This window comes from Mandrillus leucophaeus, unplaced genomic scaffold, assembly GCF_000951045.1.
Source record: "Mandrillus leucophaeus isolate KB7577 unplaced genomic scaffold, Mleu.le_1.0 Scaffold847, whole genome shotgun sequence".
In the NCBI taxonomy this organism is placed as follows: domain Eukaryota; kingdom Metazoa; phylum Chordata; class Mammalia; order Primates; family Cercopithecidae; genus Mandrillus; species Mandrillus leucophaeus.
This window is the reverse complement of record NW_012109219.1, coordinates 59,700-82,009: the sequence shown is the minus strand read 5'-3', so window position 1 is coordinate 82,009 and position 22,310 is coordinate 59,700. Positions and strand designations below refer to the sequence as shown.

The 22,310-nt window shown below is 38.9% G+C and overlaps 1 protein-coding gene across 1 annotated transcript in view; it reads left to right on the top strand.

Annotated features, from left to right (window-relative positions):
* The window catches only part of NAA35 (N(alpha)-acetyltransferase 35, NatC auxiliary subunit), a 105,112-nt gene that overhangs the window by 58,613 nt on the left and 24,189 nt on the right, over positions 1–22,310 (top strand). The window contains exon 12 of the mRNA XM_011968514.1: positions 16,611–16,789. Within this exon, the coding sequence (XP_011823904.1) occupies positions 16,611–16,789 (179 nt within the window). The remainder of the gene's footprint in view (positions 1–16,610; positions 16,790–22,310) is intronic.

Below are 22,310 nucleotides of genomic sequence, written 5' to 3'. Positions count from 1 at the left end.
TAAGAACTACTCACCCTGTGCTTGTGTGTGTAATACCTTTTAGCTGGTGTAATTTAACTTTGTAATTATCCCTTAATCATAAGCCATACAATTCTATAATAAAAAAGTTAATGCCTTCTTAATGTCTATTCTAGTAGAAGAATGATGAGAAAATAGTAGTGTAGATCAGTTTTGGTCTCTACTCATTTTGCCTTCCGATTATATTACAACTCCAACTGGTGACAAAATGGCTGTGTAAATCCTGAAATCACTGAGTATTCATTTTAGCTTCTCATTGAAAGGTATATATTCAGTACGAATTGTAAACTGGCATTAAGGGAGAAAGTAGGAATAATCAAACTTGATCTGGGAATTACTTGCTGGTGCATTTACTCAATGCATAGTAGTATCTTTATGAAGATGCAGAATACAAAAGCGGTTTTGGAGGTGGATAAGGAGGGCACCTTACTGATAATGGGATTTTTTGATGTGGTTACATGGAGCACTGTAGTAGTAAAGTAAGTATGGTAAGTATTTGGCCCTGGAAAGTGGATAGAAAAACAGATTTAGGAGTCATTTTCAGTGCCTATTGAGGGAGTAGATGTGTTTACTTGGGACTTGCTGGATTCAAAGATGTGACCTTGGGTTATATTGTTGTTGAGGGAAGAAAGGAGCAAAAAAATCCAGTGAAACGGATGTTTTTCTTTGTTTTTGCTTGTGCTGTCTTGAATTTTATGGTTCTTTTTTATATATCTGTGGAAGTTTAGCTCATCCTTTAAAATGATGTTCACATCACCTCCTCCAGGGAGACTTTCCTGGTTCTGTTTGTCAAAATATTTTTTTCTTTCCCTGTTTGCTCATAGTTATCTGTGAATTGGGTCTAGTTTACCCTTTAGATTATGAGCATCTTTAACAGTTGCCAATGGAAATAATATATTTAAATTTATGTTGCCTGAAATTAGTAGATACTCTTGGGGATTGTATTTTCAAATCTAACACACAGTTTCAAGAGGACTTGTCATCTTTTAAAAATAAATTAAAAGATACCTGAATAAACTTGGTGGGTTGAACACATGTATTTGCTTTCTGAAATCCCAAAGAAGCAATGAAGAAGTAATTTTTTTCTTTCAGAGCATAATTGATAAAGATGGAAAAGACAGGGAAAGGGGAAAATAGCAACAAAGTTATTTTAGAAACTGGAAAACAGAAGGAGATTGACTTACCTATCTACAAATAACTGTATTTTTAGCCACTGATAGAGGACGTCAAAGGCAGCCCAGTTGAAACTGTGGATCTCCTGAAGGCTGCATTATTAGCTTGCCAGATACTTCTGGAAATGGGTATGAGAAATTTAGCTGAAAACATGAGAACTGGTTAATAATCTGTTCAGAAGCAGAAATTTCTTCCCCCTTTTTGCTGAGTGACTTTCCTGAACCTCACAATACTAAAAGTTTATTCTCTGGAGGAAGGGGACAGAGGGATTCTGTACTTGAGGGTATATGAGGCCCAGTTGAAGGGTACACATTATGAGAGAGTTAAGTGAAAGTTAAGTAGTTATTATTGTGACCTACTTTCTTTCCCCATCTCTCCTTTCCTTGCTCCACTCTGCTTTCAGAACAGTGTAGCCAGGCACATGCTCTCCACTTAAGAGTTTAGAAGGTTCTTCTTAGGGAAATCTGACAAGTACAAGAGGTGAGGAAAAACAACAGCAAAATCTAAATATGACAATTTCAGCAGTTCCCCTGATAAAATGGCTTGGTTGAAAGCCTGACCTATATTCACCGTGCTCTTAATGTTTTTTTTGGTGTGTGCTCTAGTTTCAAATCTGAGTGTAGAGTTAAGGGTGGAAATCTCTAGCCTGAAAGAAAGGGAATAAAACAGGCAAGCAAACAAAATACCTTAAGAAAAATGAGAAAAATCAATACGTATGTCAAACAAAAATAGGATGCTATATGAAAGGAAAAAAGGGGAATATGTTCTTTGAGATTGAAAATAGAAGAGCACGGTGGGTGGGGGGCAAGGGGAGGGATAGCATTCAGAGAAATACCTAATGTAGATGATGGGTTGATGGGTGCAGCAAACCACTATGCACATGTATATGTATGTAACAGACCTGCATGTTTTGCACATGTATCCCAGAACTTAGAAGAGCAGAAATGACAAAAATAAGTAGGAAGTTTAGAACACAAAGTTGCAGAAATCTTGAGTCAAAAATGAAAAGGTTGAAAATAGGAAAGATAAAGATTATACTAGGCTTAGTCACGAAAGGTCTACTATCTAATAAAGGTAAGTAAATAAAACAAAGGATAAATTAATAAAAGTTGTTCCAGAAATATGGATCAGAAAATAGAAGCCAAAAAAAAAAAAAAAATCACTGGATGTGGCAGCCCATGCCTGTAATCCTAGTGCACTTTGGGAAGCAAGGCAGGAAGATTGCATGAGGCCAGGAATTCGAAACCAGCCTGTACAACATAGTGAGTCCCCATCTCTACAAAAAATTAAAAAATTAGCCAGGTGTGGTGGCACATGCCTTGTAGTCCTTTCTACTTGGAAGACTGAAGTGGGAGGATTGCCTGAGCCCAGGAGGTCGAGGCTACAGTGAGCTATGATTGTACCACTGCACTCCAGCCTGCATGACAGAGAGAGACCCTGTCTTTTTAAAACAGACAAACAAACGTAAGAATATTTCCTGGAGACAGATGATATGAATGCTCAGTTTGAAAGAGCCAATGAAGAGCCATCCAGCACAACTAGAATGAAAACTGACTTGTATTGAGGTGGCATATCATTATGAAACTTTAGGAAAGTGGCAACAAATAGAAGATCCTAAGAGAAAAGAGGCAAAACCGAGTTACATACACAGAATCGAGACAGAATGTCACATGTGCAGCAGCAGTGGAAATTAGAAGTCAACGAAACGAAAACAAAGATCCTAATGCAAAACTTCCTCAGAGCAATAGCAATGAAGACAGTGTAGTTCTGGATAGATACAGATCAGTGGAATATAATAGAATTGAGAGCCCAGAAATGAACACTCATATTCTCAGTTGCTGTTTGACAAGGATGTCAAGACAATTCAATGAGGAAAGAAATGTCATCAGAGATGCTAAGACAACTGGATGTCCACATGCTGGAGGATAAAGTTGGTTACTCCCTATCGCCCCTGCTGGTCATATACAAAAGTCAGCTCAGAATGGATCAGTGACTTGAATGTAAGAACTAAAGCTATAGAACTCTTAAAACATAGGCATTAATCTTACACCCAGATTTAAAAAAAAAAGCAAACCTGAATGAAAAAATGGGCAAGAGATTTGAACAGATAATTCTTCAAATAAGATATGCAAATGAACAAAAAGTACATGAAAAGATGTGCAACAACATTAATCTTCAGGGAAATGCAAATCAAAATGAAAAGTTACTGCAGCCCACCCACTTGATTGCTTTAATAAAAAAGATAATAAAAAGTGTTGGCAAGGATGGGAAGAAACTGGAGCCCTAATACAGTACTGATTGGAATGTAAAATGATACAGTTCTCTTGGAGATAGTCTGGTAGTGTCTCAAATGTTAAACATAGAATTATCCAAGGGAAATGAAAACATCCATACAAAAAGTTATACACTAATGCTCATAGCAGCATTATTCATAATAGCCAAAAGGGAAAAACAGCCGAAATGTCCAATCAGTGGATGAATGGATACATAAAATGGTATATCCATGTAGTGGTGTATTATTTGTCAATGAAAAATGAAGTACTGAAGGACCTTTAAAACATTGTGTTACATGGAAGAATCCAATCAGAAAAGACCACGTATTATATGATTTCCATTTATATAAAATGTCCAAAGTTGGCAAATCCATAGAGACAAAGTAGATTCGTGGTTTCCTAGGATTGGAGGAAACATTTTAGGCAGGTAAGAGAGTGAGAGTGATTGCTAATGGGTATAGAGTTTCTTCGTGGGGTGATGAAAATGTCCTAAATTAGGTTGTGATAGTGTCACAACTCTGTGAATGTATAAAACACCTTTGAATTGTGTACTTTAAATAGGTGAGTTATGTGGTATGCTAATTATATCTCATTAGAATTGTGAGTAAAAGAAAATCACCAGAGAAATGATATCAGACTTTGGGGGATAATGGTTTCTAATGTTGAATTCTAGACACAAACTATCATTTAATTTTGAGGAAAGATAATTTCAGGCACTTACAGTCTCAGAATTTATCTCACAAAAGTTTTGGAAGATGTGCTCCATTAAAACATGGGAGTAAAGAAAGAGGGAAAGCATGAGGTTTAGGGAAAATGAGAATCCATCATAAAATAATGAAGGAAATCCCCAGGATGGTGGTGAAGGGAGAAAAACACAACATAATAGCTGAGCACCATGTATGGACAAGTCCAGATTGGAGGAAGCCCCAAGGCTCTAGGGAAAATGTCTTGAAGATACAAGACCACTGTTGCGTTTGATATATTCAGAAGAGATTGAGAGAACTGGCAAATGGTTTGGGGTTGAATTAAGCCTTATGAGACAATTATTAAACTTCGAAATGCATATGAAAATTAAAATTCACATCTGGGCAATGGATAAGAAATCATAGTGGTGCTAATGCTGACTGACTTACTTGATCATAGTGATGCAGACGCTGAATATTGATTATAACCAAAATTGTGATGTAACGGTATTGTAGGTGAGAGGACAGAAGTGTGTGCAGGCATATAATTTGTACATGGTTACAGTGCTACTTGTTTTTTGTTTTACACATTATCTCTGACTTCCTCCTTTTCAGGTCTCTGACATCTTCTGGAGATGGAGGAGGAAGTCAGAGATAATGTGTAAAACTAAAAAGAAATTAAGGAGTACTCTAAGCCTGTTTTTTGGCAATATTTAGATCAAGGGTGTCCAATCTTTTTTTTTTTTTTGGAGACAGAGTTTTGTTATTGTTGCCCAGACTGGAGTGCAATGGCGCGATCTTGGCTCAGTGCAACCTCTGCCTCCCGGGTTCAAGTGATTCTCCTGGCTCAGCCTCCTGAGTAGCTGGAATTACAGGCGCTGGTCACCACGCCCGGCTAACTGTTTTGTATTCTTTTTTTAGTGGAGACGGAGTTTCACCATGATGGCCAGGCTGGTCTCCTGACCTCAAGTGATCCACCCGCCTTGGCCTTCCAAAGTGCTGGGTTTACGGGCATGAGCCACCGCGCCTGGCCAGGGGTGTCCAATCTTTTGGCTTCCCAAGGCCACACTGGAAGAAGAATTGTCTTGCATCACACATAAAATGTGCTAATGAGAGCTGATGAGCCAAAAAAAAGAAAAAATAACCAAAACAAATCTCATAATGTTTTAATAAAGTTTACAAACTGGTGTTGGACTGCATTCACAGTCATTGTGGGCTGCAAGTTGGACAGATTTGAGGTAGATAATACCAAAAAAGAAATACAGGAGATAACTAAGAGGAAATGGAAGAGATAGCCTCTGGGGAGAGAGAAATGGTGATGTTGGGTGGAGAACATGGTTAGACGATTGATTACTGGTTTTAATAAAAGCCTTGTTCAACTGATTCTTGAGCCACATGCATATGTGACTGAAAAAAAGTTAAAAATTTTGTGCGTATTAAAAATAGATTAAAATATGTAGAATATGATGATACATTACCTGTGATAGGGCTCATTTAACTTCCTGAGGACTGACCTTGGCACTGAAGACAAAACTATGCTGTTACAACCCAGTCGGCTTAACTTGCCCACGGTGGCAGTGTATTGTGCAACAGAGGTGGAGCTGACTTCATTTTAAAATCACAAGCCATTAGAGAGTACTAAGCCGTGATGTGCTAGTGCCAGGAGCCTGAGATGTTTATTCTTTTAGTTCAAAATTTTTTCTGTTTTTAACAAGTCCGTGCATACCCACAGATGTGTGCTTGTGTGTGTCTAATCTAGAGGATTTCTGGTTTGGGGATGGTACTGTGAAGATGGCTCTGATGTTTCTACTCTCTAAAACCAGCCAAAATCTACAAGGAATATGGGAAATAGAATCTTTCCAGTGTCTTAAAAAATAGGGAACACTTATAACCAGAATCAAAATAGAATGGGACCCAGGAGAGGGAGAACATTGAGAATGGATACTTAGATTTTCATGGTGTAAACATAAGTAGACCTGCAAAGGACAGTGTTCTCACAAGAGGTTGACATAACTTGAAGGGACAAAACTAGGGATTCTCTTGGAGTAATCACAGGTGTGGAGTACACAAGCTGACTGTGTTAAACTATGTGAATAATACCTTGGGAGAGGCAAAGGAGGTTGGACTCTGCCAGAAAACATGCACATTGCTGTCTTTGTTTCTGCTGCAAGACAGGAGATGCTGTTGATGTTTTAGTAGTCTGGTTAACTGGTAATCTTTGTATCAGTAAAAGAAACGCATGGACATGGGCACATAACATGGCTTAAGGAAAGTCAGGCCTCCTGATAGTCTAGAGTGCCATTCTAACACCTCACTCAAAAAACTGGTTCAAGAAGCACTCCTTCAGTGATATCATAATCAAAAAAGAAACTGCATAGTATTTATACACAAATATTCCAAGAAAATAGCACAAATCAAGAAAGCAGATGAAAAACACTGCTCAGAAACACTTTTGTACAAAAATTGAAAGAATTTATTTAAAAATGACCTCTGTAGAACAAGAGCAGAAAGCAAAAATACCAAGACTAAAGGAAGAAATAACGAATAACAGAAAGGGAGTAAAAGTGACCAGGCAGAGTTCAGGAAAGCAGTATAAGAGAAAAATCCTGAGAGATCTGATTGAAAATAGCAAAAGTGTTCTAGACATTGCTGAAAAGCCATGAAGGACTTTGAGGGCCAGGTGCTGTGGCTCAGGTCTGTAATCCCAACAGTTTGGGAGGCCGAGGCAGGCAGATCACCTGAGGTCGGGAGTTCAAGACCAGCCTGACCAACATGGAGAAACCCCCGTCTCTACTAAAAATACAAAATTAGCTGTGGTGGTGCATGCCTGTAGTCCCAGCTACTTGGGAGGCTGAGTCAGGAGAATCGCTTGAACCTGGGAGGCAGAGGTTGCAGTGAGCCAAGATCATGCCATTGCACTCCAGTCTGGGCAGCAAGAGTGAAACTCGGTCTCAAAAAAAAAAAAAAGGACATAGAGGTCAGGATTGAGGAAAAAACTAAGTGAAACAGAAGTGAGCAAAGGAGATTTGAAGTATGATGAGAAAGTAATAGCAAAAGAAGACTCAGTATTCATATAATTGGTGTCCCTTAAGATGTGAACTGTATAATGGAACAGAAAAAAATGTTAGACATTTCTAGAAGAAACTAGAATTAAATCCGTAGGTGTGCATTGAAAGAGTATAATGTGTTCCAGGATAAATTAATAAAGAATTATTAATAGTAAAATAGAGCCTAGTAAATTACTTAAGATCTAAAGCAACCTATATTGGCTTCATGGTTCTTCACATCACCATCAACACAGAAAGTAACATAACAATATCTTCAAAGTCCTCAAGTAAAGAACTGTGACCTGCTGGGCGCAGTGTCTCACACCTGTAATCCCAGCACTTTGGGAGGCCAAGGCGGGTGGATCACAAGGTCAGGAGTTTGAGACCAGCCTGACCAACATGGTGAAATCCTGTCTCTAATAAAAGTAGAAAAATTAGCTGGGCATGGTGGTGGGCACCTATAATCCCAACTACTCAGGAGGCTGAGGCAGGAGAACTGCTTGAACCTGAGAGGCAGAGGTTGTGATGAGCTGAGATCGCGGCATTGTACTTCAGCCTGGGCAACAGAGTGAGACTCAAAAAAAAAAAAAAAAACTGTGATATAAAACTTCTACACCCATTCCAAAGGTCTTCAACTGACACTTGTACAAATATTTTTAAACTAGCAAGAACTTGGAATATTTTTCCAAAAACCTTTTCCCTGGAGGAGAAAGACTGAAATCAGGAATGAAATTCAGCCTACTGAGACATAAATGGAAAAGCTGTGACAGGACAGACATTGAGCATTGATTCTGTTTCATTGTATAACTGTAGTTAAATTGATTTTACTAAATATAATGTAACAGAAGTGTCAAGAATCTTGACGATATAGAAGTAATTAACCAAAGTCAGGAAGTAATGGGGAAGACTAATTTTCTTTTATATGCAGGGATCCAGAGATACTGGTTAAAGCTGAGAAATCATCTGTAATATAAAGATAGGTATATTTCAACATGTAGAGGTAACAAATGGTGATAGAGATAAGGCTATTCAAGTTTGGTGCTTGTCGTAGTTCATTTTGTGTTGCTGTAACAGAGTACCTGAGACTGGGTGATTTATTTTGAAAGAGGTTTACTTAGCTCATGGTTCTGCAGCCTGGAAAGTTCAAGATTCATGGGACACGCTCAGCTTCTGATGAGACCATGCACTGGGTCAAAACATGGCAAAGAAGTTTAAAGCAGACACGTGGAAAGAGGAACCAAACAGAAAGAACCTCCCTTTTAACATTACACTGTCGTAGGAACTAATCCGTACCTATGAGAACTAATCCAGTCTCACGAGAGTGAGAAGGCATTAATCTGTTTAGGAGATATCTGCCCACTTTACTCGGACATCTCCTGTTAGGCCCCATCTCCCAACACTGTTGTACTGGCAGTTAAACTTCATGAATTTTGGTGGGGACAAAAACACATCCAAACCGTAGCAATGGCCAAAGGAAGGTAAAGGGAGGTCTTTAGCATTATCATTGTTTATTATCGGTAAGAAGATTAACAGATACCTTTCTGAAGGAATAGAACTTTAGAGATATTAATAAAGTTGTAGATACAAAATTAATAAAAGACTTCTCAATTATCAGAAAATACAGCAAAGAATGAATGATCTTAATGAAAGATAAAGGGAACCATGTATTTCCAATTTAGTGATAACAAAACTAAGTTCTGATTGTTGCTCCTCTTTCCTTCTCTTGAAAAACTTCACTCCTAATGCCATGAGGTGGGCCTGAGCACAATGGGCATGTGCACTAGAGCAAGACTTTGGAGCCTGCCTTAGGGATGAGGATGGTGTCCACATGGGAGAGAGGAGTAGCCTGACATAAGGTGGTGTAACCATGTGGGTAGGTGGAGAGTCCTTTTAGCAGGGCGAGGCCTAGCATGGGCCATCAAAGTCTGTGTGGAGTAAGGAAGTGTCCATGCAGAATGGTAGTGGAATGGGGAGGGCATCTGCAAAGAGATAGACCTAGAGCAGGAGTTTGAAACAGTTCAAGGTACCTTGAAAGCATCACCATGAATGGGTAGCCTAACTGGATTCACTGCTTCTTATAGAAGGATATCTCCACGGGAGTGTAGCTGAGCTTGGGGTGCCTGAGCCTAAGCAGGATCAAGAAGGGGACCATGTGGGAACAACCTGGCACTGTATGTCAGGAGCCTGAGTAGGGTGAGGAGGGTGTGTCTATGGGAAGGCAGCCTAGTACAGGGTTTTGGAGTGTAAAGGCAGGGAGTAGAGAGAGGCATGGGGTATGGGAGTCCAGGCAGGGTAGGCTCATGTTAATGAGGCCTGGCAGAGTAGGGTGGTGAAACCGGAGGTAAATTCATGGAGGTGGTTGTGTACAGGGCTGTCAGAGACCAAGCCAGGTAATGAGGGCATCTGTGCATGGGGGTGACCAGGTGCAGGGTTTCAGAGCCTAAGCATGTTGAAAAGGGTGTCCTTGTGGAAGGTTGCCCAGGTATAGGTGTCAGATCATAAGTGGGGAGAAGAGGCTGTCCAGGAGGACAGGATGGCATGAGATATCAAAGCCTAAGCAGGAAGAGAAGAGTAGAAAGGTGGCCCCATGTGGGAAGTTGCAGCCTAAGCAGATTGATGAAAAGCTTATGTGCAGAAAGGGAGCCTGTTGTGGGGTATCAAAGCTCAGTTGGGGTGGGGAGAGCATCTCTAGAGGAGTGCCAAATGGAGTGGAGGTTATGGTGGCTTAACATGTCAGTGAGAGATTGTAGTGGACTGAATGATGGTCCCAAAGCTATCAAGGTCCTATTTCTACTTCTCAGAACCTGTGAATGTTTATTTGGGAAAGGGATCTTTATAAATGTGATTGTTAAGAGTCTTGTGATGAGGGGGTGATCATGGATTGTCTGGCTGTACCCAAGTATCATATAAGTGTCCTTCTAAAAGAGGTGGATGGGCCGGTCACGGTGTAAGTCTTACTCTGTCACCCAGGCTGGGGTGCAGTGGCACAATGTAAGCTTACTGCAGCCTTTGCCTGCCAGGTTCAAATGATTCTCCCACCTCAGCCTCCTGGGTAGCTGGGATTACAGGCGTACACCACCACGCCTGGCTAATTTTTGTGTTTTTAGTAGAGATGGGGCTTCACCCTGTTGTCCAGGCTGGTCTTGAACTCCAGACCTCAAGTGATCCACCCACCTTGGCCTCCCAAAGTGCTGTGATTACAGGCGTGAGCCACCACATCCAGCTAGGAAAGGCTAATCTGTAGGGACAGGAAGAAGTACCTTGGTTGATGAGCATTGGAGTGATAGACTGGGAAATTGCACGGAAAAACCTTTTGGGGTGGTAAAAACGTTCTTTTTGTTGATTGTGGTAGTTACATGGTTGTACATATTTTTCAGACCATTGAACTGTACATTTGATGTTTGTATTGTATGTGAATTATGCCTCAATAAAATTAGAAAAAGGAAGTTTCTCCCACACATGGAAGACACTTGTAGTAGTGATTATTTCTCAAGAGATAAACTGGGGATCACAAGTGGGCGACTTTTTTTCCCTTAAACTCAGTGGTAAGAGTGAGATTTTCAGAAAACCCTTTGCATCTATTACCTATTCAAAAATATACACTAAAAAGTGTCAGATATGTAGATTTGTATGGTATTACACCCTAGGTTACTCTCACCAATGACTAGGGTATGATATTTATTGAGGCCATCCCTTGAGTTTAACAGTTGTGATTTAATACTATTTTGTAACATTTTGGTTAAATATAACATAAAGCTTACCATTTTAACCATTTTAAGTATCACTGACATTAAGTACATCTACATTGCTGTGCAACTATCATCACTATTTCCAGAACTTTTTTATGTTCCCAAACTGGAACTCTACCCCTTAAACATGAACTCCCAGTTCCCTCCTCCCCACAAACCCTCATGGCCATTATTATACTTCTCTCTCTGAATTTGACTGTTCTAGGTCCCTCATACAAGTGATATTATACAGTACTTGTCCTTTTGTGTCTGGCTTAGTACACTTTTACAACTTTTTGTAGCAGGAAATAAAGTAGCCAAGAAGTGCAGAATAACATGACCAAAGCTCAGCAGCTTTTATTTTGTTTTCCAGAATTCTTTCCAACTTAAGGGCAGCCAAAACTCTTTATTTTAATAAACCTGACTATAAATTGCTTATGTAACTCAAGAAAGTTATGTCGAATAAATTATATAGTCTCTCTCTTGACTAATACATTTCCAGATCTTTAATTTTGACATCTAATTTACTTTTAGAATAACTTACTTTGCTCAATAAAACCAAAGTACTTGTTACCATAAATCTTTTATCAAGGGGGAAGGGGAAGGTGAAGAGAAGTTGGTTAATGGGTACAAAAATACAGTTAGATAGATGGAATATGTTCTATTTTTTGATAGTGTAGAAGGGAGACTGTAGTTATTATTTTGTTGTGTATTTCAGAACAGCTAGCAGAGAATTGGAATGTTACTAGTACAAAGAAGAGAGAAGTGTTTGAAGTGACAGATACCCTAATTACCCTGATTTGATTATTATACATCGTGTACATGTATCAAAATATCACATATACCCCAAAAATACATACAACTGTTATACATCAGTTTTTAAAAAAGAAAAAGTTATTATGTAATGACCGTGTACTGTTGGTAATACTTTTCTGTTGTTAATAATGAAGACCAGTGACCTAACAGGAATTTTAGAACTTTCACAGTTTAAACCTGTGTATCATAATGTTTTGAAAATATCAGTTATACTTTATTATTTTAAGAGAATGCTAGTTGAAGGGAAGATAATCTTATTTGGCCCTCTTGTACTGAGTGACTTTAGCATTTTATTTATTTTTAATTTTTAATTTTTTGAGATGGGGGCTGGCTGTTTTGGCCAGGTTAGTCTTGAACTCATGGCCTCAAGCAATCCTCCTGTCTCAGCATCCTAGTGGGCTAGGATTACGGGCACGAGCCGCTGTGCCTGGCTTAGCATTTTATTTATGAAGTGTTTTAACAGGAAAACCAAGATAATTTTTATATACCTATAGACTTGTGAAATAAGAAGGAAGCTCTGAAAATTATGTTGTTTAATTTGTATCCAGTTCAGTTCAGGAAAACTTCAGTGGGCATATGCTAGGTGGGAAGTGCCATGAATTATGTTTCTTTCTGAGCTCATTTAGTAAGGGGCATTAGAGCCTGTTCAGGTTATTTCCATATAAGACAACCTGAAATAGTGTGGTAGAGGTATGAAGTACAGTGGGAAAATGTTAAAACAGTTTATTCTGGGAAGATATTGGGTTTGATAAAGCTTCTTTTAACTTTTTATAATTTCTACTGCCTTGAAACCAAATGCAATCTCCTGGCTACCTTTTAGCCCCTCAGCCGTAGTCTACATCCTGAATAACTGGTTTGATCTTTTATTGTAACTGGGTTCTTACCCTCTTTTCTAGTCAAGCAACTTATGATGTCTGGTATAGGATGGTTACTAAATTCTTATGCAGGAGATTCAACAACAGCTGAGACTTAAAAATAGCCATTAGCAACTCCTTTAATCATTAACATGGACCAAAAATGTAGAGGAGAAAAAGTTTAAATATATGTGGAGAATGGAGAGGAGTATATAGATAACTTCTAAATTTATCATAGAAGCTTTGTTTCCAGTCTATTTATAGGCTTCTATTTTTACTTCCTGAGTTTAGAGAAGTTAGGAGTTGGAAAATTGCAACTCCTTAAGGAAAAAAGAAAAGCCATATTCTCTGTCCTGTAGGCAGTGGTCCCCACCCAACCTTTTTGGCACCAGGGACTGGTTTTGTGGAAGACAATTTTTCCACCAACAGGGGTGGGAGGAGGATGGTTTCTGGTTGATTCAAGTGCATTACATTTATTGTGCACTTTATTTCTATTATTACATTGTAATATATAATGAAATACACAGCTCACCATAATGTAGACACAATGGGAGCCCTGAGCTTGTTTTCCTGCAAGTAGACAGTCCCCTTTGGTGGTGATGGGAGACAGTGACAGATCGTCAAGCATTGGGTTCTCATAAGAATCGTGCGACCTAGATCCCTCATTTTCACACCTCACAATAGGATTTGCGCTCCTATGAGAATCTAATGCCGCCGCTGATCTGACAGGAAGTGGAACTCAGGCAGTAATGGGAGTGATGGGGAGCGGCTGTAAGTACAGATGCAGCTTTGCTTGCTTGCCCACTGCTCACCTCCTGCTATGCAGCCTGGTTCCCAATAGGCTACAAACCGCTACTAGACCTGGGCTGGGGACCCCCGCTGTAGACCTTTTACATGCTTGGAAGACCTTGTCTTGACGAATACTTTGTCCTTTGAATAACTCAAAACTTTTCTAGGAAGTCGTTCCTGTAATTTTTCAATGGATTATTAAATCCTGGGTGTATCCACACTGAATTATGATTGCTTGTTGTATTTGTGTAGACCAGTGTTTCTCAACTGGGGCCTCCCAGGGACATTTGGCAATGTCTGGATGCATATTTGGTTTTCACAGTAAAGCGGGTGCTACTGGCATCTCGTGTGAAGAGATCAAGTGCTGCTGCTTTTTAGTTTTTATGAAAGTGAATGTAGTACAGAATATAATATTGGTTGTCCATTTCCCATTATTGTTTACTTTCCATGGTAATGCAGATTTTCGTGAGTGGCTATTATCCACTTAATTTTCTACTTGTGACATAGGCCTCTAAAAATGTGTGGATTAAGAATAAAAGAATATTCCTGAATAATAATTTTAGATGCACGTTAGAATGCTTTCAGGGAAAATAAGGGTGATACACTATTGAAGTATCTGAATTCCATGCATTTATTAAAACTCAAAATATATTTGTGTTGGTCTGGTGAAGAAGCTTTTTATAGCATTGGTATTACTACTTTAGTTCTATATGAAGTTTTCAAACTATTGCATTATAGTAGAAACAGCCTTTCATTTTATTTTGAGCGTGCTGCATATCTTGTTACTGAGCAAACATATGAGCTGGGTATTTAGGTGTTTGAGAAATTAAGCCAGTTCCTGCTTTCAGAACAGCTCAGAGAGAGGGGAAAATGGCATAACTCCATATAGACAGTGCGGTAGTATATATAGAAAGTACTGGGGAGAGTTGAGGAGGAGAAGGCATTCAAGCTGTTTCAAAACTACCAGCCTAATCATAGGGGATAGGTTTTACAGGTAGAGGAAATAGTTTGCGTAAAAAGTAAAGAGGCATAAAAGAGCATGAAATTTGTGAGTCACTGTGCATACTTATAGTTTACAGTGCTTGAGGAGAAGGGAGTGTTCAGAGATCATTTTCAGAAAAAGGTTAAAACCATGACTCTCATACAGATATAAAACAAAAATGAATGTGACCGGGTGCGGTGGCTCACGCCTGTAATCCCAGCACTTTGGGAGGCTGAGGCAGGCCGATTACTTGAGGTCAGGAGTTCAAGACCCACCTGGCCAATATGTTGAAACCCCATCTCTACTAAAAATACAAAATTTAGCTGGGCATGATGGTGGACACCTGTAATCCCAGCTACTTGGGAGGCTGAGGCAGGAGAATTGCTTGGTCTTGCCACTACACTGCAGCTTGGGCAATAGAGTGAAACTTCATTTCAGGGGGGAAAAACAAAAAAAGAATGCTAAAATCATTCAAACACATGTTATAGCAGTTCAAATGTAAACTTTTAAACAGCACACATTTGTATGAAGTAATGGAATGTTGAAATAAGTTGTAAATGGTAGCAAAGTTGTTTTTTTTCCATAAAAGGGGAAAGAAGTCAATGAATTTCTACCAGATAGGATAGAAATTGCATGTTTGTCACTTGACTACAATTTATAGATTTATGGAATAGCTCCCGTGGAATCAATCTGACAGTGAGTAGTTTTCCATTGGAGTGCAGTTGTTTTTTTTTTTCTATAGGGAGAGCAGGAAATTGGAAAGCACCTTCCAGTGTTCTACCAAAGAATCTGTACTGTATATAATAGGGAGTCAACAAAGTTTTTGGATTTGGAGAATGAAACCAGGCTGTGTTTTAGATGAAACAGTTGAGGTGGCAGCGTATAGGATTAATTGAATGAGGGAGCAATCAGTGCAGTTAGGCTGTTGCAGTAGCAGTAAGAGGGAAGAGGAGGGACAGATCGATTGTACATTAGGAATTAGAATCTTTAAAACTTACTAGGCATAGGCAAGGCAATGAGAAGAGACAAGGCTTCTGGCTTAAGCAATTGTAAGGATAGTGGGTCATTTTACTGAGAAAGGGGGCCTGTAAGAGGAAAAGCAGTGTTAGGGGAAAAACAAAGAGAGTGTTTGGACATTTGCCTTTTGAGATGATACAGCATACCAAGGTGGAAATGTTCCTTATGCAGTTATAAGCCATAAGTTTGGAACTAAGAAGGATTGTGGGCTAAAGATTTCAGTCTGGAATCATCATTTAAATCGGAATTTATATTAGAATAAGTAACATCAACCAGTTGCCTAGGGAGAAAATACAGAGAAGAGGAAAAAGACCAAGAACCCTGGGAACATCTTTATTTGCATGGTCCTAAAGAACAATTATGGTGTATATCTCAGGGGCATTATAATATGGTTGTCAGTCTTTTAATTCTTAATAACAACAGCTTTTCAGCTTTAATTTTATCTTTCATTGGCATCTGAAACCATATTTTTTCTTAGGTTGTGGCCTGTTTGTAGACTAGCAGGAGAACTTTGAATAAAAATTTCTTATTCATGTGTCATTTTAGCGATATACTCCCTCATTTTAGATTTCAAGTTGAGAAAGACTTGGTTTGGAGCTATGCACTAGTGTGAAAAGTGAGATCACCAGTGGACAGAGAAGAAAGAGGAACTCACCCTTAGGTGTCTTACAATACTGTCTTTAAAGCATTGTGGATTTCTGTAATTACATCTTGTACCAAATGCATTTCGGACTCATTGAGGGCTAAGGGCTGAGGGCTATGCTGCTTTGCTCTGCTATTTAGGATTATTGTATAGCTAAGTTTGAATGGATTCTACTGTTTAGTAATTGAGGGGAAGAGAAGCCTACATTATTTGTGTTCCCATTTTACCTTTCTTCACAATTTCATGGTCAATGTATCATTTCCTCTGTGTTGAAGGAATATAATGACCCTATGTTTTCCTCGGAGTTTTTTCTTCAAGTTCATTTTGACGTAGAAACACCTCCCTCACCGCTATCACCACCATGTAGGAAGGAAGTACAGTTTTAGGTTATTAAATCTACTTATTTAGTTTTTTAAAAATGTATATATATATAGATGTATTCTAAACTATAAAATCTGTTTAGAGGATTTTGTGGTTAAAATTTGTTTGAAAAAGCTTTTTAAACTGGCATTTTTATATTTAATAGCATTTGCAGTTTTAAATTCAGAGAAACATTGAAAAATTTTACTTTCGTTTTTTCTTTTTAGATCATCCAATTATGATGGGTTTTGAACCCCTTGTGAACCAGAGGCTACTTCCACCTACCTTCCCTCGATATGCAAAAATAATTAAAAGAGAAGAAATGGTCAGCTATTTTGCAAGATTAATAGATAGAATAAAAACTGTCTGTGAGGTTGTGAATTTAACAAATTTACATTGTATCCTGGTAAGTACAAATCTCTGTTCCTGAATATAACTTCCATTTAAAAAAATGGATACATAATAATTGTACATATTTATGGGGTAGCTTTGGTTTAACAACAGAATAGTTGATCACTTTATAGATACTGACCAAGGGTAAATACTACTCTTTGTCTATTTTCTGTGATAGCTAGAGGATTAAGTGGTTCATAAATATACATACATACATTCTATTTAATCCTCAAAGGTTTTACACTATTTTAGAGATTAAGAAGCTGACATTGAAAGGTTAGATAATTCATCCAAGATTTGTTTTGAGACAGGATCTCACTCTGTTGTCTAGGCTGGAGCGCAGTGGTGTAATCTTGGCTCAAAGCGATCTTGAACTCTTTTTTTTTTTTTTTTTTGTGGAGATGGAGGACTTGATCTGTCACCTAGGTGACAGAGCAGTGGCACGATCTCAGCTCACTACAGCCTTGACCTTCTTGGCTCAAGCGATCCTTCTGCTTCTCAGCCTCCCAAGAAGCTGGGACCACAGGCGTGTGCCACCACGCCCAACAATATTTTAGTTTAATCATTATTTTTGTAGAGATGGGGTCTCACTATGTTACCCAGGCTGGTCTTGAACTCCTGGGTTCAAGCAGTCCTCCCACTTCTGCCTCCCAAAATGCTGGGTATGCAGGTGAGAGCTACTGTGCTCTGCCAACTTTGAACTCTTGAGGTCAGGTGATCCTCCCACTTCAGCCTCCCAAGTAGCTGGGAGAGACACATACCACTAGAGCTGGCTAAATTTTTTTTTTTTGGAGATGGGGTTTCCCTCTGTTGCCCAGGCTGGAGTGCAGTGGTGTGATCTCGGCTCCCTGCAACCTCTGCCTCCCAGACTCAAGCTGTCATTCCACATCAGCCTCCCAAGTAGCTGAGGCTGCAAGCGTGTGCCACCATGCATGGCTAATTTTTTGTATTTTTGGTAGAGATAGGGTTTCACCATTTGCCCAGGCTCGTCTCTGACTCCTGAGCTCAAGTGATCCACCTGCTTCAGCCTCCCAAAGGGCTAGGATTACAGGTGTGAGTCACTGCACCCAGTCAACTTTTAAATTTTTATTTATTGTGGAGACAAGGTCTCACCGTGCTGCCCAGGCTGGTCTCAAACTCTTGGACTCAAGCAGTCCTTCCATCTTGGGCTCCCAAAGTGCCAGGATTATAGGCATGGGCCAGTGCACTTGGCCTCACCTTCGTCTTAAGAGTGGGGATTGAACTCTGGATTCTGTCTTCAAAACATATAAATGTGTAATATGTATGCTGGTATACGTAAACATATGTATTTAAGTGTGTGTGTGTTTATATATAAATATATATATGTATATATGTGTATAATTTTTATATATATATAATTTTTTTTTTTGAGATGGAGTCTTGCTCTGTTACCCAGGGTGGAGTGCAGTGGCACGATCTCGGCTCACTGGAAGCTCCAACTCCCAGGTTCACGCCATACTCCTGCCTCAGCATCCTGAGTAGCTGGGACTACTGGCGCCCGCCACCACGCCCAGCTGATTTTTTGTATTTTTAGTAGAGACGGGGTTTCCTTGTGTTAGGCAGGATGGTCTCGATCTGCTGACCTCGTGATCCGCCCGCCTCGGACTCACAAAGTGCTGGGATTACAGGCATGAGCCACCGTGCCAGGTCTTAAGTGTGTATATATATACTTTTACATATAAAAATAGGATCATGATGTTTGGTAACCTGCTTTTTAAAATTGCTTGTCTCTGTATCATGGACATCTTCCTTTCCATGTCAACAAATACATGACAAATTCTACATTATTTTAATGGCTGTGTGGTATTCCATTTTAAGCATATATTACAGGTTTTTTCATTTCATTCATTTAAATTACATTTAGGTAATTTTCAGTGTTACAAACAATACTAAGATGAACATATGTATAGGTAAATCTTTTTATTATATGCTTCCTTTCCCCTTAAGATAAATTCCTAAAAAACGAAGCTGCTAGGTACATTTTTAACTATCATATTTTGGATTAATATTTTTTATGGGTTAATATGTAGAAAAACAGGGCTCATTTTAAGAACATTCAGAGATGGAGCTTTTTTTTTGTTTTTTGTTTTTTTCTCCTGTACCTGCTGACAGCAGAAAAGCTTTTTAATTAGTACGGTTATAGTAGCACATGTAAGGTTAGTAGGAAAGGTAGAAAATGTGCAAGACAGTACTGTTGTTCTGAGGACGTAAGTACACTGACGTCTGTGGCATAGCTAGGCATTTGAGTGTTACCTTACACGCCGAGGTACGGAATTGCCAGCCCCATGTCATTTCCTCTGTGAAATCTTCCCTTGGTTGCTGGTTGCCACTGTACCTGTGTTCCTTGAGATCACACAGTATATAGTTTATACTCCCAGCATTTAGCAGCAGTCTCTGGGAAATAGTTGATAGTAAAGATTTGTGCTTTTGTTTATGTTCTTTATTTTTCCTTCTATTAATTTTTTTGTCATTAAAACCCAGCTTAAGTCTTCATTCTTTTAATAAACTTTCACTCATTATGCCTTTAATACCTTACGTTGCATTTGCTTTCTTATACTGTGTTATAAGAATCAGAATTTTAAAAGTTCCTAGGAAAAAGATCACAGACAGTTTTACATCTAAACAAACTAAGGTTCAGAGGTTCTAAAGTAACCAAATTAGATGACTATAATAGCATATCTGGAATGAGAATATATATTTTCTTACTCTTTTCTGCCACATTGACTTTTTTTTATCGTAATTGTTACATGGATATACATTTGTGTTCACTAGATTAATTGCAAGGTCTTTAGGTAAAATCAACCTATAAACCCATATCAACCATAAGGTAATATTTTTTAATGTATATGGTTGTTTTACCAGTTGTGTCGGTAGGCAAACGGACTTTAAAATATTTTTTTTAGTAAGCAACAGGGCTGACTTGGGTTGTGACAGGCTCCTGATATTGAAGGCTAAGTTGTCTGCCATTATTGTCGGTCAATTTCGCTGAGCCCTCTGAGGAAACCATGGCCCATTGCAGATACCTTAGGGGGACCCACATTGGTTCTAACCAAGGGTAGGTAGCTGAGGCATTGTCAGTGATCCTTTAGACTTTTCTCAGCAAGCTGCAGGATTTCTTAATAAAGAGCTTGATCACATAGATGCCTGAATAGGCATTTATTCTGGTTTCGGTTTCTGAAGAGCTGCTATCCCAAGCCCAAATAGTTATCATTAACAAATCCAAGTATTAAAATACATACATTACTATTTAACTATAAAATTTGGAAGATGCAGAGAACTGTGAAGATGATAAATAACTGCTGTCCCACCCTTTATAGATGTTAGCATTTCAGTGTATTTTGTCATCTGGTTTTACATCTACATATAAACCTGTATCTCTTCATTTTTAGATAAATTTCTTTAAAAACAATTTTATGTTTGGGGGTACATATGAAGGTTTGTTGCATAAATAAACACGCATCTCAGGGGTTTGTTGTACGTATTATTACATCACCCATGTATTAAGCTCAGTACCCAATACTTATCTTTTCTGCTCTTCTCCCTCCTCCTACCCTCCCCACTCAAGTAGATCCCAGTGTCTGTTGTTTCCTTCTTTGTGTTCATAAGTTCTTACCATTTAGCTCTCACTTGTAAGTGAGAACATGCAGGATTTGGTTTCTCTTCCTGCATTAGTTTGCTAAGGATGATAGCCTTCAGCTGTATCCATGTTCCCACAAAAGACACGATCTCGTTCTTTTTTATGGCTGCATAATATTCCATGGTGTATATGTAACACAATTTCTTTCTTTCTTTTCTTTTCTTTTTTTTTTTTTTGAGACAGAGTTTCGCTCTTGTTGCTGAGGCTGGAGTGCAATGGCATGATCTCGGCTCACTGCAACCTCTGCCTCCTGGGTTCAAGCGATTCTTCTGCCTCAGCCTCCCACGTAGCTGGGATTTAGCTGGGATTACAGGTGTGCCCCACCATGCCTGGCTAATTTTTGTGTTTTTAGTAGAGACACGGTTTCATCATGTTGGCCAGGTTGGTCTCGAACTCCTGACCTCAGGTGATTGGCCTGCTTCGGACTCCCAAAGTGCTGGAATTATAGGTGAGAGCCACTGCTCCTGGCCGTACCACAATTTTTTTATCCAGTCTGTCACTGATGGGCATTTAGGTTGATTCCATGTCTTCGCTGTTGTGAACAGTGCTGCAGTAAACATTCGTGTGCATGTGTCTTTGTGGTAGAATGCTTTGTATTCCTGTGGGTACATACCTAGTAATGGGACCGCTGGGTCAAATGGCGGTTCTGCTTTTAGCTCTTTGAGGAATTGCCATACTGCTTTCCACAATGGCTGGACTAATTTATACTCCTACCAACAGTGTATAAGAGTTCCCTTTTCTTTCCAACCTCACCAGCATCTGTTACTTTTTGATTTTTCAATTGCCATTCTGACTGCTGTGAGGTGGTATCTCGTGGTTTTGATTTGCATTTCTCTAATGATAAGTGATATTGAACTTTTTTTCATATGCATGTTGGCTGCACGTATGTCTTCTTTTGAGAAGTATCTATTCATGTCCTTTGTCCACTTTTTAATGGGGTTGTTTTTCTCTTGTAAATTTAAGTTCCATATAGATGCTGGATATTAGACCTTTGTCAGATGCATAGTTTGCAGATATTTTCTCCCATTCTGTAGGTTGTCTGTTTACAGTTTCGTTTGCTCTGCAGAAGCTCTTAAGTTTAATTGGAACCCGTTTGTCAATTTTTGCTTTTGTTGTGATTGCTTTTGGTGTCTTTCTCATGAAATCTTTGCCTGTTCCTCGGACCAGGGTGATATTGCCTAAGTTTCCTTCCAGGATTTTTATAGTTTTGGGTTTTACATTTAAGTATTTAATGTAAAAAATAATAATTAAAAAAAATACTTGAGTTGATTTTGTATATGATGTAAGGGGTCCAGCTTCAGTCTTCTGCGTTATGGCTCAGTTATTCTAGCACCATTTATTGAGTAGGGAGTTTTTTCCCTATTGCTTGTTTTTGTCAACTTTGTCAAAGATCAGATGGTTGTAGATTAGTGGCCTTATTTCTGGGCTCTCTATTCTGTTCCATTGGTCTATGTGTCTGTTTTTGTACCAGCCAGTACCATGCTGTTTTGGTCATTGTAACCTTATAGCATAGTTTGAAGTCAGGTAATGTGATTCTTCCAGCTTTGTTCCTTTCGCTTATGAATGCCTTGACTATTCAGCCTCTTTTTTGGTTCCATATAAATTTTAAAATAATTTTTTCTAGTTCTATGAAGAATGTCATTGATAGTTTGATAGGAATAACATTGAATCTGTAAATTGCTTTGGGCAGTATAGCCATTTTAATTATATTGATTCTTCCTGTCCATGAGTGTGGGATGTTTTTCCATTTGTTTGTGTCTCCTCTGATTTCTTTGAGCAGTGTTTTGTAATTCTCATTGTAGAGATTTTTTTACCTCCCTGGTTTGCTGTATTCCTAGGTGTTTTTTTTTTTTTTTAATGGCAAATGTGAATGGGA